The sequence below is a fragment of the Elephantulus edwardii genome, unplaced genomic scaffold, assembly GCF_000299155.1.
Source record: "Elephantulus edwardii isolate Elephantulus edwardi_28Jun2011 unplaced genomic scaffold, EleEdw1.0 scaffold00076, whole genome shotgun sequence".
Classification (NCBI taxonomy): Eukaryota; Metazoa; Chordata; class Mammalia; order Macroscelidea; family Macroscelididae; genus Elephantulus; species Elephantulus edwardii.
In genome coordinates, this window is record NW_006399826.1 from 5,046,608 (window position 1) to 5,063,645 (window position 17,038).

Below are 17,038 nucleotides of genomic sequence, written 5' to 3' on the forward strand. Positions count from 1 at the left end.
AGGGAGAGCTGGGTTGGGGGTTAAGTAGGGCAAGGTAGAAGGTAAAACAAAATCAAAAGGAAAAATATTTATACAGCACCAGACCACAGCATCAATCTAAAAGCTCTGATGGAAGAACAGCTGTGAAATCATAAGAGAACTAAAAAGAACTCAAAGGATGAAAGAAGCTGGCAGACACAGGACATGGCCACATCAATACACACACGCACACACGTACACACACGCACGGTTGTTTATGCAGACACATGATACAGCTGTGAACTGGAGCAGAACCTCACACAGGGCCACTACGGGCATCCATCATGCGTAGGGGAGAGGTGAGGAGCACGGGTGGTTTGGCGAGGGGCGCCAGAAAAAAAAAATCATACAGCCCCTCAAACCACCTTGGCCAGCAAGCAGATCTCAGGGAGCAGCTCTCTGGTTTTTACTCCCCTGGATTCTTTCTCTCTCCCCCAGGGGCTGAATGCTCACCTCCCCAGTTTGCTTTGACTTTTGCTTATGACCAGTAGTGGGGACCCGTCATGGTGGCCCTGGCTTGCTGGGTAAGCCCAAGACTGGCTAAGGTGGACTTGATGCCCCAGCCACACTCATCCCTGAAACGCTGCTGCCACAGGACAGTCCACTGAGAGCAGCTCCTGCGGCCCACCCTCTTGATCCCCCATTGACCACCATCCCTATAGCAGGGGTCTCAGTGCAGCAGCACCCACTCTGACTTGAGATCATTTCCCCCTTCTACTCTCTGCCTCAACCCTCTTCCCTCAGAACCTTCAGGAAGTCAACAGGTTGAGTTTTGCAATGCAGAGTAAATTACATAAATGTTTTTGGAATTCTATAAAAATATCTTGGCACTCATGACTTTCTTTTCACAATGCACTCACACCCTTAGCTTGGCTGCCTGGGGAGACCCATGTGGCCAAACGGAGGCTGCTTTGAGTACATGAAGCACTAGAAGATTCTACAGCTCAGACCACCTGGAAGACCATAAGCTAAAGCCACCTGGAAGGCTGCAGTATCCCTGCTGGGTGGGCAATAAGAAAATGACAGGCAGTGCACAAGTGGTGAGGGCTGTGGCCCTGGATTGTACCTCTGATGTTGTCATTCTTGCTCTGCTGATCCCCCCTTCCCCATTTTCCCTGTCCCCTTCTCCCCTGCACCTCTCAGGCCCTTCTCACATGCCATAACCCTCTTTCCTTACTAGTAAAGCTCTCGTTTGAGTTCCCTTTATCTATCAAATACCATCCCATTATCTGGCTTTGCATTGTCTTTCCACTCCTCATCATTTCAGGGTAGGTTGTTCCCCACCCTGATTCTCTCCCATGGCTTGTCCACCACCCTCTAACTGCCTGCAGACCCTTAAGCCACTGCTGCAGGTTTATCTGCAGGGTCCCCAGTCTGTGGACCACTGCACCTTGCGGACTTTCACCTGAGCTTTGTGCATTCCTCCAGGGAAGGGCAGTGCGGGGCTGAGATCTTACAATATTGCTGTGGGCAGATGATGAAACAGCTGGGAAGTGATGATCTATCTGATGTTCTATGTGATGTTCTAACCCAGCCGGGACCATCCCAGATGCATCCCCCTGCTACTTCCTCCAGTCTCCTGCTCTGCCTGCCCAGCTAGGCCAGGTTCTTTACTCTTCGTACATCAGACCAGGGCCTCACACTCATCCAACCACCCACCTTGAAATGCCACCTCTGCACTGCCAGCTCCTCCCCCAAGTCCCTCCTAGGGTGTCTGACTGGCGGGGTGTCCCTTTGGAGTGGGAGAAGGAGCCTCAGGATTGACATTGGGTATCAGTATAGCTACTGCAATGAAGGAGCTTTGGGGTACTCCTTGCCTTCCCTCCTGCACCAGCTCTGAGAATTTCACAACCCTCTCCTCCAAGCTCAACTAGGGGATTTTCTCCCATCTAGTCTAAGCTGTGCAGTCTACATAGCTTCCTCTCTTCCGCACACCCAGCTACAGATGCACAAACTTGTGCTCGGCCTCATTCGGTCCCTAAGACGTCTCTCCTGAGACTCCCTGTACACAGTGGCTTCTCTTCTCAATACAGTGCAGCTGTGCCTCTGCCAGCAGGGTTACCCCTCCCAGACACCCCAGGCTCAGCACCTGGCTGGCCACCCTCTTGACTCCACCCCTGACCATCGAGGGGAAGCTCTAGATCTGGGAAGCTCTGATGGATGCACTGACCTAGTTAAGGCCAGGCCTAAGCAATTCCATATTCAAGATCTGGGCTCCTCCAGATCTAAAGCTCTGCAGGGGCTAGTCTCAAAGCACTGCCTGGGGAGGTGAGACCAGACACAGCAAAGGCACCCTCAAAGCCCAACTCAGGTCTGGGCGGGGGTGGGGGCGTGGGGCAGGCCTTGGATGAGCCTTTCCATCCCAATCTACACCTCTCGCTGTGGCCCTCACCTCGAGCTCTGTCAACACACACTCTGTGCTTTCAACTGCTTCGTAGCCACTTTCTCCTTTGCTGGTAGCCTGACTGCAGTCACCTCTCAATGCGATCCTCGAGTCTGCCCTTCAAAGCCCCTTTATCTCTTCTTAGGACCCTTCTTCTAATCATCTTGAGTGGGTTTAAGATCCGGCTCTGCTTTTTAAACCACTCCCCCTAATCCCCAGCTCAATTGTAACTAACAGCTGGCTCTGTGCTGTGGGCCCTGTCTTAACTTATGTCCCAAATGAAGCCTGAAAGCTCCATTTGTTAGAATGCTGTCCAGATGAAGAGGCTTTGAGAAATGACAGGACAACTTCACACAGAGAGTCCTGTCACACTACGGGTGTTTTTGCTCCCCAAGGTTTGCTTGGTAGGTAAGTGATCCCCAAAAAAGTGAAGTATCATGGCATGTCCCCTCTGGTATTCAGGGCAGACACTGGTGAGCAGGAGGCTGAATGGGGTCTATAATTCTTAACTGAAGGAGTTAAGAACATGTCTTCTGGAACAAAACTTCTTAGCATAGCTTCAAACCCTGACACTCCTCTTCTATCTGATAGGCATCGTATGTAATGTATGCTCCATCAGTAAAATGGAAATAATGCAGCATACCTTTGAGGCTGTTACTAGAATAACAGTGCTTAGTGCAGTAGCAAGCATATGTGAAGGTCTGCAGTTCACAGCTTTCGAAAGAGCCTTTAAAGTCAGTCTTCAGTAGAAGAACACTTTTCAAACTTCTCCTCCTAATCCCCATTTCAGCTTTGACCAAGAGCTGGTTTTCACTCTGTGGGCCCCTTATTATATACGTCCCTAATGGTGAACCAGCCTTCCTTACCCTCTTCACCTGGAAATTTCTAATGTTGGCTGAGTTTTGGCTAAAGTTGGATAAGTGGAGGGCCTCGTCCAGGGGTGGGGAACCTGAGCTGGAAAGGACCAGAGGATACACCTGTGACCACTAACCACCCATCATGATCCTACTGAAGAGGCCAAGATAAGGGACCCCTCTCGCCCTCAACTTTTGTGCCATTCTATTTTGTTTTGCTGGTAAAATTCCTTATGACAGGCTTGTCCCTTCTTTTCCAGGTAAGTGGTTAGTAACTGGAGGAGGGAAGGGGACACGTGTCTAAAGGCCCCCAGCTCTCCTGGCAGAAGTGGGGAGAGATGAGTAGGGAGACTGGAGGAGGTCCCAGCAGGTGGCTCCTGCTCTCCTCCGCAAAGCCTGTTCCGCCCCCGGCCTCCTGGCCTGAGCTGGCCATCTGCTCACCCCAGGGCTCTCTGGCAAAGAGGACCTGAAGACACAGGTCCCGGGCTCCCTCACGACTGCACTCCTCTCTCAAGCCCAGACATCAGGTCTCTGGACCCTGTGGCAGGAGGATGGCCTTGTCCGTTTCCTGGGGGGGGGGGTGTGTCTACTGCTGTGTGGCCGCCCGTGGGCACCTGGCCAGGCGCAGGTGCAGCCAAAACGAGTGGCCCAAGGCACAAGCGAGAGGTCGGCCCGCAGAGGCCAGAGGCGGCGGCGGCGGGTCCGTCCGGTGTCCCCTCTCCAAACTCTCCCCCGTCCCCGCGCCCCGGCCGCCCCCAGTTACCTGTGCGAGTCCTTGTCTCCCCCGGGGGACGCTCCCACCGGCGCTCAGTACGGGCGATTGGCGTCTTTGGGCCGCTTCAGCTGCACCTTGAGCCTCTTCATGCCGATCTGGAAGCCGTTCATGGCCTGGATGGCGGTCTGCGCGCTGGCCGGGTTGTCGAAGCTCACGAAGCCTGGCGAGACACGAAGGACGAGGGCCTGGGTTTCCACGGAGCCACCCCGGGGCCGCTCTGGGCTGGGCAGTGCAGGTGGGGGGCGGGGGGGCGGGGCCTGGCGCGGGCGACCACGCCCCGGAACACGCCCCCTTCGTGACCCCCGCCCCCCGCGTCCCGGCCTCCGCGCCCCCCTGCAGCCCGCGTGCAGGACCCTCCGAGCCCCGGCTGCTGGCCACACCTCGCCTTCGGCCGGCACCCCTCTCCGGGGCTCCCCCAGCTGAGCGCCCGCGGCATGACGGGGCTGGAGAGGCGCCCACCCCCCGCCCCGGCCGGCCCCGGCCCCTCAGCCCGCTCCTGCGGCTAGGAAAGGGCGGACACACCTGCGGGTGGAGTTTATTGGACACTGTCCTCCCTGACAAGAGGGGGCCGGGCAGCGGGAGGGCACAGGGTGCCGGCCTGGGGAGAGAGAGGAGTGCGAGGGGGACGGAGGGGAGGCACCACCACGGAGAGCGATCAGGATGCCCCCCTCGCTGCCTGGCCGACGGCGAGGGCCAGAGGCCAGCGTCCTGTCCAACCCTCCGCCCCAGCGCCTGGTCCTCCGGCCGAGGCTGCCCCCAGCCAGGCTTCTAGGATGACACTGGGACATCCAGACAGGCTGCACTCACATTAACCTGGCATCCAGAGAGGAGCCTGGTGACCCCCACACACACCCCCGGTTGAAAAACAATTAGAGTTCATCTGCTGACCCGCCAGCCTTGGGAAGGAAGATGTAGCAGCCTGTTGCTGTCAAGTGACTCAGCCTTGGCAACCCTATGGGGCAGTTCTAGCCTGTCTATAGGGTCATCATGAGCAAGAACCATGGCTGCCAGCTTAGTGTCTCTTTCCACTCCCCCCACTCCAGACCCCACATATGCTGACACCCTCGAGCCTGACCAATCACCAACTCATGTGTCCCCCTGGTCCCCTCAAACATATCACCAACTCATGTGTCCCCCTGGCCCCCTCAAACATCTCTGACAGGAGTGTGGGGGGGGGGAATAGCTCTATTAGTAAAAAAACCAAAACCGAAACCAAAAAAACCACTAGTAGTCTATGAACTAGGAACCTCAGAGTACTTCTAACCCCTTCCGTACTCCCAAAAATCCTCTGGCTCCAGTTATTTTCTCTAACAAGCAACTCCCACATGGGGAAGGGTCATGCAATACAGGCCAATTGGAAGTTGGCTTCTTGGATCTCAGGACACAGCTGCTTCATTTTTGTTGCTATGTACCATCAAGTGGGAACAGACCTGTAGTTGGCCCTCCAGCAAGTGTTCAGAGGCACAAGCGTTCACAGGGGAGGAGATGGCCCATCTTTCTCCTAAAGAGCAGCTGGTGGATTTGAACTGTGTGTCTTTGGGTTGGTAATGCAATTCCTGACCACTTGGCCACCAGAGCTCACTATATTTCCCCAGAGCTCACATATGACACTGCTCTGTGTCAGCACTCTCTAAACTGGCTCGAATACGTGCTCCCTGAGAAAGGACTTTCTGTGGGCAAGTTCATAGCCAGGTGCCTCTGGGCCAGTTCAGGGCTGGCTCTACACCCCAAGTTCGCCATAAGGCCTTTTCATTGTTTTGTTTAACCTAGTATTTTCTTGAATGTATATGACTTTAAGAGGTCTTCCATCTCCGTAAAACAGACTGAGATCTTGCAAAATATATGAAATGAAGCTTGACTGGGTTCTCAGGCCAACCCACAAACACGCCTCAGTTGGAGTGTTTGTCCTCAGATGGCAACTAGAAGGAGGGACAGCCAGGTGCCATATGAAGTGGAGGCTGTTTTCTTGGTTAAATCGTGACTTCTCTACTCTCTCAAATCCCTTTTCCTCACTATCCCCACTCAGTGGCTCTTTCTCGTGCTGCAACTCTCCAGTCTCTCCTTGCCTGGCTCGCTAGTCTTTCGTCTGCTCTGCTCACAGTCGCTCACGCAGCCACGTGCCATCAAAGAAGAGAGTGGTAGAGTGACCTCGATCCCTGACCTGACCCAGGCCAGGGCAACACAACCAATCTCCATAGACATCTATACACCCAAGCCATTAGCAAAGATGTGGAATGCTCAATAGTTGGAGATGACTCTCCAGTCCTCCTTTCTTCTCCTCCCTCTCATCCAGCCCTAGTCCCTCCAACCCGGTCCAGCCTGTGTTTTTGCTGACTAAAGCCCTTAGCAGACCAGAGGAGCTTTCAGATGCACAAACGATGCATCTACACCTGCCCAGAACAAGGTAGACTGACTGTGGGTGACATGCTGCATCTGTGCCCACCAGCACCGTAGCTCCAACTCTTACATCACCTCCTAAACTTGGAGACTCTCCTTTCAAGGGGAGCAGAGCTGAAAGGAGATGAGGGAAAGATAAGAGAGGCCGGTGGCACTGTCTGGGATGAAGTTAAGAGACTACAAGGTAGGGAGAGTGAGAAGTGGGAAGCACGTGGAGGAGGAAAACATCATCCCAGGCTCAGCCTTTGCTGAGGACTCTGGAGGCTCACAGGAACTGTTCTTCAGCTAGTTTTGCTTGTTAACCTGGTGGCAGCCATGAGTACATCTCACTCCTTACCCAGCGGACAGGGTCCAGGGCACTATCTCTCAGGCTTCCTGTTTTCCAGTTCAGTCTGTTTTCTCCCAGAATTCCCCTCTTCCACCTCTGCTCACACTGAGGACATTTCTGCCTCCCAGACCATGGGCACAGCTATGTTCCCTGTCTCCTCACTGCACAGCCCTCCTACCCATAGGATCTGCTCTAGCTGTATGTCTGAAAGATGCCTCTCATGCTTATAGAGAGCAGCCAGGGCCTTTGAGGGGCTTGCTTTAAGATAAGAACCCCCTTTTTTATGATAAACATGAAATGGCTTTGGGCATAAAAAGGATAATAGCACCTCCTGAGGCCAAGCCCCTCACTCACACATCTGCTGTAATCTTCATGCCATCCGTTATGGGATGGCTAGAAGCGTCTCCATTTCCTTAATGAAGAAATTGAGGCTTTGGGAGTTAAACGACATGCTCATAAGTACCGGAGGCCACTCAAGACATCTCAAGAGCCACAGTGAGAAACCAAATGGGCTGGATGGGGCCAGTGCTGGGGGAGCTTTCGTACTTTCAGGCAGACAAATTCAGCACTGGATGTGTGCTCGAGAAGAGAGAGCCCAAGTGCACTATACCAAAAGCCCCTGAAGAGTTAAAATGGGCTAGTGGCAAATGTTATGTCCTACTGAGCAGAGGGTATCTGTGAGCCAGACCGGACTCGGCTGCATCTAACAACAATGGTGGGTGGCAGATTGTCAGCTTGAGGGAAGGACTTGAGGGCAGATTGTCAGGAACTGCCCTTCATAGACTGGGATACAAGCCCTCTGTGCCAGCCTCCAGGACTGGGAGTGTAGGAGATTCCTGTTGAACCTGTAGGGGTTCCCCAGGAGTCTCAGCTGATTCTTTCCAATTTACGTAACATCTGAACCTTTACTTCAGGACCAGATGCAAAGGATTCTCAGTGTGTTGTTTTTACTTGTGTAGTTGCAATTCTGTAAGGAGAAACATCCAGCAATGAAGAGGTGTAGCCCTGCTTGTTGTTTTGAGTTTTCCAAACCCAAAGAGAACAAAGCTGCTGGGACAATTCTGTGCCTCATTTCCTGTGGCAGCTGCAGAGGGAGTGGGGACAAGGGTAGAAGGATCTTGGCTGCTTTGGGTAGCATGCCCTGAAACCTCAAGCCTACAGTGAGTTCTCAAACTGAAATCCCCTTAATATGCGCTTTCAGATTCTTCTATGCTTGTGTATTTCTCTGTGACCTGGACTCTCACTTGACAGAGGTTCCTAGTCTCTCCTCAAAGCCCCAGAATCTGAGCTGCAAAGGTTTGGCTTGGGTTCCATATGCAGCTCTCTGTGATATTAATGCACAGCCATTGAATCTCTCAAGGTACAGAGATTCCTGAGTGGCTCCTGTCCCGGAAGGGACAGCTGATGGATGTGGAGGAAGAGTGGGAGAGGGGCCAGGCAGGATGTCAAGCTTCTCAAGGATTCTCAAGCTGCATAGGATTGCCGGAGTTAACCCTAGCAACCAAGAACATAAAATGCCCAAATTAAAATACTAGATAAACAATGAAAAAAATGTTTGCATGAGTACATCCAAATACTGCATGGGATATGCAGGACAAACTTACACTAAAAATAGCCCTGGCTTATCTGACATTGAGATGCAACTGGACATCCAGTAATGTATCCCTAACTCCTCTCTTCAGCGTGTGTCTATGACAAACAGGGCAATTAGGATTCAGTTGGCAAATGATCTGTTCTATGATTTCATCACCAATGGGAACTGCCACGGCTTGTTGAAACTGCTCATTGGCGCCCCCTCAAGGGCAGCTGGGAAAGTGATATTCCTGCTATGCCTCTACTACACACTGTAACCCAAACTGATGCAGGACGAGTCTCCTGGAAGCTGTACTTTTATTCTCTTACTCTCAGGTATAAAACGTCCCACCTCCTGCCATGCCCTGCCACATCAGATGAGATCTTCTCTGAACGGGTCAACACTCTCGCCTGCGCCGACCCTCCCACACAATTAGTGCCCCCAGAGCCCTCCTTTCTCCCCAGGCCTCCTGTCTCCGTGGCTTTGAGGCTTCTTACCCCAGCCATCAAGCCTCGGTCCACTCTGCCCTCTCTGCCTGCAACTCCCTCCACCTCCCAGGTGCCTCTCCACATCCATCTGTCTTTCTGGGGACTTCACTATTCAGTGCCTTGTGGATTTCACTACGACTGCTTAAGTGTGATTTTCAGCCTAGCTCAGATCTTGGTTTCCTGCGGGCAGGGACCCCTCCTTTCCTGACTTCTCAACCATGCCCAGCTCTGGTGGCCTCAGGGGGTGAGTGGGAAGGAGGGTTCACTGGATAACAAGAGGGGAGCAAGAGCAGGGGAGACAGATTGCAGAATGCAGCAGGAAAGAGGTGGGCAGAGGACACTATGGTGCAGGCAGGGTGGGGGCCTCGCTGGACTGACTCCCCCAGCCAAGGATCACATTTGGCTTTTACCCTGAGAAGGCTTTCTGATTACGGTAGAAGAGGGGCTGCTGGGCAAATGGACATCTCCATTTGCTGCTGGGCTTGGCTAACTGCCCCCTCCCACACTTTGCCCCAGGTGCCCCCTTTTCCTTCTGAGCAAGGCTTTGGGTTGGGAGGGGAAAGCTGTTTCTCTGACTGGGACCTCGATGAGGAGGAGCTCGGCAGGGGGCCAGGACAAGCAAAGAAGCAAAAGGAGCAGTGAAAGAGAGAAAGGGTGGGAGATGGAGGCGGAGGCTGGGCTGGGGGAGCCCTTGGGCGGGGGTGGGGGGGAGCCTGTGAAGGAGCAGGTTAAAAGCACTTGGACACCAGTAAATGGGTTCGAGCACCACCCTGTCCTAGGTGAAGCTAATTGGTTTGTTATCTTTACCCACCAAAGCATTTACTTTGGTTAGTCGCCCGATCCACAAACACTTTCGAGGAGATGACATTACCGAAAGGGAGGAACATCTGCATCAGCTCAGCGTCCCCAAACTCCTGGGGCAGATGGTAGATGAACAGGTTACAGCCCTCGGGCCCTGCGGTGGGGGGAGGGTAGGGGGCAGGGGAGGAGGGATGGCGGGGTGGGGGAAGAGAGAGACAGAGGAGAGGTGAGCGAGTTAGGCAGCGGCAGCGGGGAGGGGTGGGGGGCAAGGTTAGGAGGGGGAGTCTCATCCAAGATCTGAGGGTAGCCCAAGAAGAATGAGGGGTGCTGAGCCCCAGGTCTGAGCTCTACTCTCTGTTCTGCCCTTTGGGTGAGTCACTGAACCTCTCTGTGCCTCAGTTACCTAATCTACAAAATGGCTCTGATAACAGAGAGTCTGGAAACTCAGGGGAATCCAGGGCAGAACTGATGCAAAAATGGGGTGAATGAGCCTAGGTTTTCCCAAGGTGTGGTCAGCCTCTTCCCCGAAGATAAGGTACTGAGAAGAGGAGGGTACAAGTAGACTTGGGAGACCCTACCAGGCCCCTACCCTGGTGGGAGTAGGTGGGTGGAGGGCAGAGATCACCACCCAGACTGGCATGAGCAGGGCTGGGCCAGCAGGGAAAGACCACTTCTGCTCCCCAGAGGCCCAGCTTGGACTCAGGTCTGGAATCCTCCTGGGGTGGTGCCTCTATAGGATTTCTCCCCCAATATGCCTCCCACAGCCCCTCACCTATACCCCCTCCCTGGCCTTGAGGTCAAGATCAAGCCTTATCATGCTTCTATTGGCTGGCAGGCACACCTTCACACTGAGGCTCAGGGGCACCCAGGGGACCCTTGAGCCTCACTACATGAAAGGTTCCCCCGGTTTGTTGCCCCACCACCTTGCCACTTCCACGTACTGGGGTGTGCTAGGCACTGTATATGCACAGAAAGGCACTCACTCTGTACCACAACCCTGTAGAGTAAAAACTATTGCCATTTTCACATCTCAGATGAAGAAACTGAGACCCAGAGAGGTTAAACCACCTGCCCAAAGTCACACAGTGGGTAAGGGCAGAGCCAGGCTACAAACTCAGGCCATTCTTTTTCATCATCATCCTGTCTTCTGTTCTCTGCCTATCCAACATAATCCTCAACTCCTAGGAGCACCTGAGGTCTTCGGGTTTCTGAAATTTCCAGATAGCTCAGCTCAAGATTTATTCTTTTCCCCTATTCCAGTGACCAACAAATTCCAAAAACCTTTCCAGACTGCACTGGCTATTTTCCTGCCATCATGAACCGAGGACTCTATATGTCAGGTAGTATTTCTGAGTGACCTGTGGTGGTTTCAGTGTTGATTTCCCATCTGTGGTGGATGAGAAAGGAAAGAGCTGTACTGATTAAGGCCAAGCTCCTGAGCAGGGGCTGGTGGGAACCTAAGTGTGGATTTAAAAGTGAAATCTGCAAGGGATCTAATGGACTCTTATGGACAGACCAGATGTCCTGTTCTCTTGGGCCAGTGAGGTGGCTGGTTAATCAAGGTCTGGAGCAAACACTCATCCTTCGTGCTTTCTTCCCTGCCCTGCACCCCCCCTTCCTCCCTCCCGCTTTCCCTCCATCTACCTCACAACACACAGCAGACTCTTCTGGTTACCAAAGCTGCCTTCTGAGGTGCTGGTCTCCTCAGTTCTTGTTCCCTGCTCTGCCTCATCTTCCCAACCTCATGCATATGTCACCCCCTGTCTCTCAGGTACTGTGCCAGCTGATGCCACATGAATGTGCCCACACCCGCTTCCAGGAGTGCTCCTGGCTGGGTCCTCATGCTCTGATGGCCCTCCTCTCACTGGTCCCCTCCAACAGGCCATGTTCTCTTTGGCTCAATGGCACCCTTGATGGAGCCAGTTAGATGGGAATGTCCTGGGAAAGGAATCTGCTCTCAGGTGCAATCCAAGCCACACCTCCTCCACAAAGCCCACCAGATACCCTCCCTATCACCTCCCCAAAGTCCTCTGGGCTCTCCTTTCAGGTGCTTCCTGAGTTTGTCCTCCAGTCCGTGGTTTGAGGGCTCCTTTTATTTTGTATCTAAAAGGGCTTTTTCTTCCACTGCATCTCACTCCTTAGGAGGAGGGGCACATTCCCTTTCCTGTCTCCCCCACCCCCACCCAGCACGTACTTTCACTCCTCTGGCCCTCCTCCCTCTTCAGGTCTCGCCAGGGGCCCCGCCCCAAGCCAACGCTTGCCTTGAACTTAGGGCCTCACTCCAAGTTCTGCAAGCTGTTCTCCTTGTCTTCCTCCAGCTACACCCCCCACCCCCCCCAAGCCCTTACTACATCCCCTCATTGACAGATTCTAGAACACACAGATGGAATCACTGGCAGGACTTCAGGGATCATGTGATCCAGCCCAGCCTTCTGGAGAGATGGTGAAACGGAGCTTAAGGATGTAGCACCAGAGCACACTGCAGCCCTGGCAGAACCCAGACTTGAGACATCATCCCTGAGTGTGGCCTAGGTGGAGACAGCCTCTGCCGCAGCGAGCGAGGGAGGACTCTGCAGCCCCCAGCATGGCCTTGTGTTCCCTGGCATCATGTGGGCTAATGATCATGATAGAGAAGTAGACGTTGGCTGGGCTGGAGGAATCCAGTCTTCTTTTTCATCCCTGACTCTAACAACACTACAATTGCGGCCTGAACTTAACTTGACCTGGCTCTGCTCTCCCTTTCAGCTGCCCGCCTCCCCTCCTCCTGGCTCACCTCATGCCCTGCAATAGCCATGTCTTTGCTCTCGTTCTTCTTTCTGTCTGGAATGCCTGCCCCCAACCCTATGTGCAGAGATCTTCCTCCAAGGCTCATAGAGCCTTCCCCAGCAACCCTGGTACCACGACCTGGCTCTTGTATACACTATCATTTTATAGGTGTGTTCGCATCCTACCCTCTCCAGCCCCTGCTCCTCTGAGGTGCCTTATCCCAGCAGGGGGAACTGTGAGACAACATCAGGGAACATCAAGAACAACAGTGAGAGAGCACCCCAAGGAGAGGCTTAATGAGTGTCACATGAGCTGATGTGGGGAGCAGGAGAGATGAGGGAGGGAATTCAGAGCCAAATGCATAGCGACAGTGCAGATACAAGGTAGCCAGCAATTGGGGCTATTGGTTAGGGCAGCAATGGCCTGCGGCTGTATGTGTGAGTGACTGTGTGTGTGAGTCCTGAGCTCAAATGCCACAGTGATGCCAGGATGAGGATGGGCCACCCAGTGGGGAGACGGTAGTAGAGTTAGGGAGCATGGTTCTCTGAGGCTCCAGTCTGACTGATATGAGGCTGGAAGGCTGGGACCGTGGAGGAGGAGGGCAGGGTAGGAGGGCTTCAGAGCCACAGCCCAATGAGGACCCCTCTGGTGAAGCAGGACCCATGGTCCATATTGTGGTTCCTTTAGCTCAGCTCTGTTGGGGAGACCGATGGATCTGCAGAATGCCTGCAAACTAGGGCACGGTGCCTCCTGAGCCACTGTGGAGGGGGTGTCAATTAGGTAGAGGAGGGGCTGCTGCACACACAGAGAAACCCACAGAGGATTCCTGACTGGAGTTGAGATGGCAGATTTGGGCTAGGCTAATCTTCACATCTACACCCCCTCTAGGGGACCACGGTCATTATCTTCATTTTACAGATGAGGGCTATAATACTGAGAGATCTCGGGTGACTTGTCCTGAGTCCCATGGAGAAGACGAGGGTGGGAGTCAAACTCACACACTTTGGCTCGAAAGCCCAAGTTCTCAGCCCCCTGAGCTCTGTGGCCAGTGCACAGCCTGCTTGATCAAACAGAACAGCAGACCCCAGGTTCCTTTCTAAAACTAACCCACTCCCCACAGCTCTCGGAGAACCTCCTAGAGGGGCTTCAAAGTAGGTGTCTGGAGCCACTGCAACTCCTTAATTACATGGGCAGTGGGGAGAGATGCAGTGGCCTCCCTGAAAGGGTGACCTTTCTCTTGGGGTTTACGTTAACTGTGTTAATGACCCTGCCCCTCACGTTGTGGGCAGGAGTGAGGAGCCCTCAGGGTGCCTGACACAGCCAGCCTGTCCTGCTCACATGAACCTCTGGGTGCTGGGGTGGGAGCATACTGCGCGTCAGTCCACAGCCCATCTCCTCACCACCATCCCTGCCCATGCCAGGGATTTTCCAGCAACCCCTTCTTCTCCTGGGCCCCCACCAGGGATTCTAATAGCCTCACCTCTAAGTATCTATCCTGAGAGTTCCAGCAGCCCCTCCTGGTCACCCAAAGGGTGGACTTCTGGCAGAACAAACTACATGCCTACCCCATCCTCCAGCCATTCCCCTCTCTCCCCTTTCTCTCCACTGGTCAAACCATTCCCATCAGGAAAGCATTCTTGGACCTCACCTCCTGAAAGGACACACCTCCTAACCACCTTGGTCTATGAACCTTTCTGTTCTCAAAGCCCGCCACCCTCAGAGCTGGTACCACAAAATCCACCATATTTCCAGAGTCAGTCCCTCTCCCAGTTCTGCTGTCAGTTCCCTCGGGGGAGTACATGGAGTGGGAGGCATAAGGGAGGAGCTTAGAGTATGGCATCCAAGGATTGGGCTTTCTTGTCTCCATAAGAGCCCCCTTAGGCAAGGAATTCTATTGAAGACTGGTTAGAGGCTCTGCCCAGGAAGGAGTACACCCAGCCATGACTGAGGACGCATTTATAGCTCAGTGATCAACAGCTAGGCTCTGTGCCATCAGTCAGTGGCAAGTGGCAGAAGACAGTGGAGTTGAGCTGTGTGTGCCCCTCTGGCTCTGAGGACTTCCGTTCAAGCCCTTGTGCCCTGGTTGCCCATTTCTTGAGCTTACAGAGCCATCCACAAGAAAATCCATCCAAGCTGGGCCAGAGAGCATGGCAAACCTCACAGACCTCCTGAACACAACACACAATCTGGTCCCCTGTCAACCGAATACCCATACCAGCGGCCAAGCGAGCAGCCTCTTAGGGAGAAGGAGGGTAGGGAGGGCCAGGAGCCCCAGCTCATAGACTCACCTTCTCTCTGCTGCTGTGGAATCATTGGAGGCGGCTGAGGAAAGGCCTGGCTTATCTGACCATAGGCAGCAGGGTAGGCGGCTGCTGGAAGGCCAAAGACAACAGGCAAGAGCGAGAGACGGTGACAGTGACATGGAGAGAGAGAGAGACAGAGGGAGGCAGGAAGAAAGAGAGAGAGAGGTCTCAGTGTTGGGCAGTGAAAGCAGAGCAGACAACAAGTGCATTTCAGCGCAGTCACACGAGATAAAGGCAGCTTTCAGGTCTCTACACTAATTCAAAAGAAGCGGAATGAAGACTGTGTGTGAGTGGGTGTAAGATAGGAATGTCCTTTGAAATAAAGGACAGTCCATATGCAGGTGGACAGTCCACACTGACAGGGCATCAGAGTGTCTCGGATACAAGCACTCTAGAAAGTTTGCTTCCTTCCCTGGGTCATGCTGACTCTGAGGGGGGTGGGGTACAGAGAGGATGAGATAAAAGCCACTCAACAAGTGTGAACTTGGTTTCAGGAAAGCCTGCAAGGGGACGACCCCAAGACCAGAGGACCAATTTGCACCACTCTGCTGTTATCTGTACTCAGCTGAGATGACCTGAGACATGAATGGCTCGCAAGCCCCCTCCTCAGACTGGCCTGGCTCTCTAAATGGACAGGAGCTGTGGTCACTGCTAGGAGGCCCAGCAGCTGACAGCCCTTCCCCCTGGTCTTGGCAGTGGTTCAGCTAGTGCCATGCCAAGACTCCACATTGACAGGCAGCCCTGTGGTCTTTCCTTGGTGACATTACTGACCTTTCTAAGCGTCATGAGGAGGCTTGGAGCCTGGTCAGACAGCGGGGCACTGGTAGGCAAGGTTCCTAGGGTACATTGCCCAGCCAGAGTGTAAGCTAGTTGAAAGCCTCCTCGGGTTCACTGAAGCGGCTTGGTCACAGATCGTGACCCAAGCCGCTCTTCTCATCTCTCCCTTCGTCTGCTGTCTTCTATTTCTCCCTTCTTCCTGTCACCCTAGCCCACTTCTCACCCCTGCTGCCTGTATGTGGCTGGGGGAGGACTGCTTCTCTTCCAGGATCTCTCCTTCCCTCAAACCTAGGATCTTTACCTCTAAAGGTAGTGACAGGGGACTGCAGGGGGAACAGCCTAGGTACCCCCTTCCCGCTGCTGCTGTTCACTCAGTGAATCATGGAGGACCATGGAGATGGGAAATGTGGTTATCAGTGAACCATGGAGATGGCAAAGGTGGCTACAAGGATAGGTGATTATATACAAGGCCAAGTGGCTGATGTCCTCACCCCCTCCCCTGACCCCATGGAGCCATCTGCCACATCGGGGTGAACATGACTAGGAGGCAAAGCGGCCTCTACCAATACAGCCCCTCCTTCCCCCACAGTTCCCACCACTCGCTCCTCCCCTTTCCCTCCCCCTATAGTGCTGGGCCTGGGCTGAGGGCAGGAGGGGGGCCCTAGTGCCACTGGCGTGGGAAGATGGGCATGGCCCTGGAAGAGCCGTGTGAGACTTGCGGATACTAACGACCTGGATACTGCTGCACTCCAGCGTAGGCCTGCTGCAGGGGGTCCGCGGCCGTGGGGCTCTGCGCTGTAAGGACACAGGAGGGAGAGGTCAGCGCCGTGCAGCCAGCCCACGGACCGCATCACCCGCCAGTGGTGGGCCTATAGGAGGGGGCGGCTCATGCAGAAGACTGTGAGCCGGGGAAACAGAGGCCCGAGAAGGCACCATTGCGAGGACACACTCTAGAGAAGGTGGGGAGGGGCCTGGAGTTGTCAGGAGGGTGGACTCAACCTCATTGACCCTTTCAGAGTCTGAGGCCGCGAATGAAGGAACAGCCTCCAGAACGAGGCTGGGTGATGAGAAGGCCACTTGGCCTCCTGGCCCCCCGCTCCGGCTCAAAGTGGACCTCACTCATTCTTGGGGCGTCTTCACTGACATGCAGGTTCCCACTCCTAAAGCAAAGCTGATGGGTCACAAGTGATGTCTGCTCACACTGGATCACCCAGCGTAACTTTCCTCATCCCCCTTCCTCCTACCTTTTGACCTCCACTCACATGTCTCCTACCCAGTACAAGGGGTGAACCCTTGGGCTAATGGGCTACTGGGCTCTTGGACAAAAGCCCTTCTGAGCTCTTGTTCTTGGGATTCTCTGTAAACTTTCAACAGATCAACAATGTCTGAGCCTCAGGGGAGCAAAGAGAGAAAAAAAAAGATGTGTATCACCGCCCTGCACTGGTGGGTATGGTAGGTTCTTTACTCTCCAGGACCTGGGGTGCGTAGGGGGCTGGACTCCGGAAGGCACTGCTAAGAGGTGGGAAGCTGAAAGAAACTCTTTCTTGACTGGTGTGTCCTAGTCTAAAACCCTAG

At 53.9% G+C, this 17,038-nt stretch overlaps 1 protein-coding gene across 13 annotated transcripts in view; it reads right to left on the bottom strand.

The window, feature by feature from the left end:
• Positions 1 to 17,038, bottom strand: part of CELF4 (CUGBP, Elav-like family member 4) — a 356,428-nt gene that overhangs the window by 2,982 nt on the left and 336,408 nt on the right. For 4 of the 13 annotated variants that reach the window (XM_006889209.1, XM_006889203.1, XM_006889202.1 and 1 more), the window contains exons 9-12: positions 16,193 to 16,258; positions 14,672 to 14,755; positions 9,688 to 9,771; positions 4,063 to 4,190 (exon numbers count right to left, since the gene is read on the bottom strand). In XM_006889209.1, coding sequence (XP_006889271.1) covers positions 4,063 to 4,190; positions 9,688 to 9,771; positions 14,672 to 14,755; positions 16,193 to 16,258 — 362 coding nt within the window. Of the gene's footprint in view, positions 1 to 4,018; positions 4,191 to 9,627; positions 9,772 to 14,671; positions 14,756 to 16,192; positions 16,259 to 17,038 lie in introns of those variants that run through there. The other 9 variants (XM_006889204.1, XM_006889200.1, XM_006889198.1 and 6 more) reach the window with 6 other exon arrangements.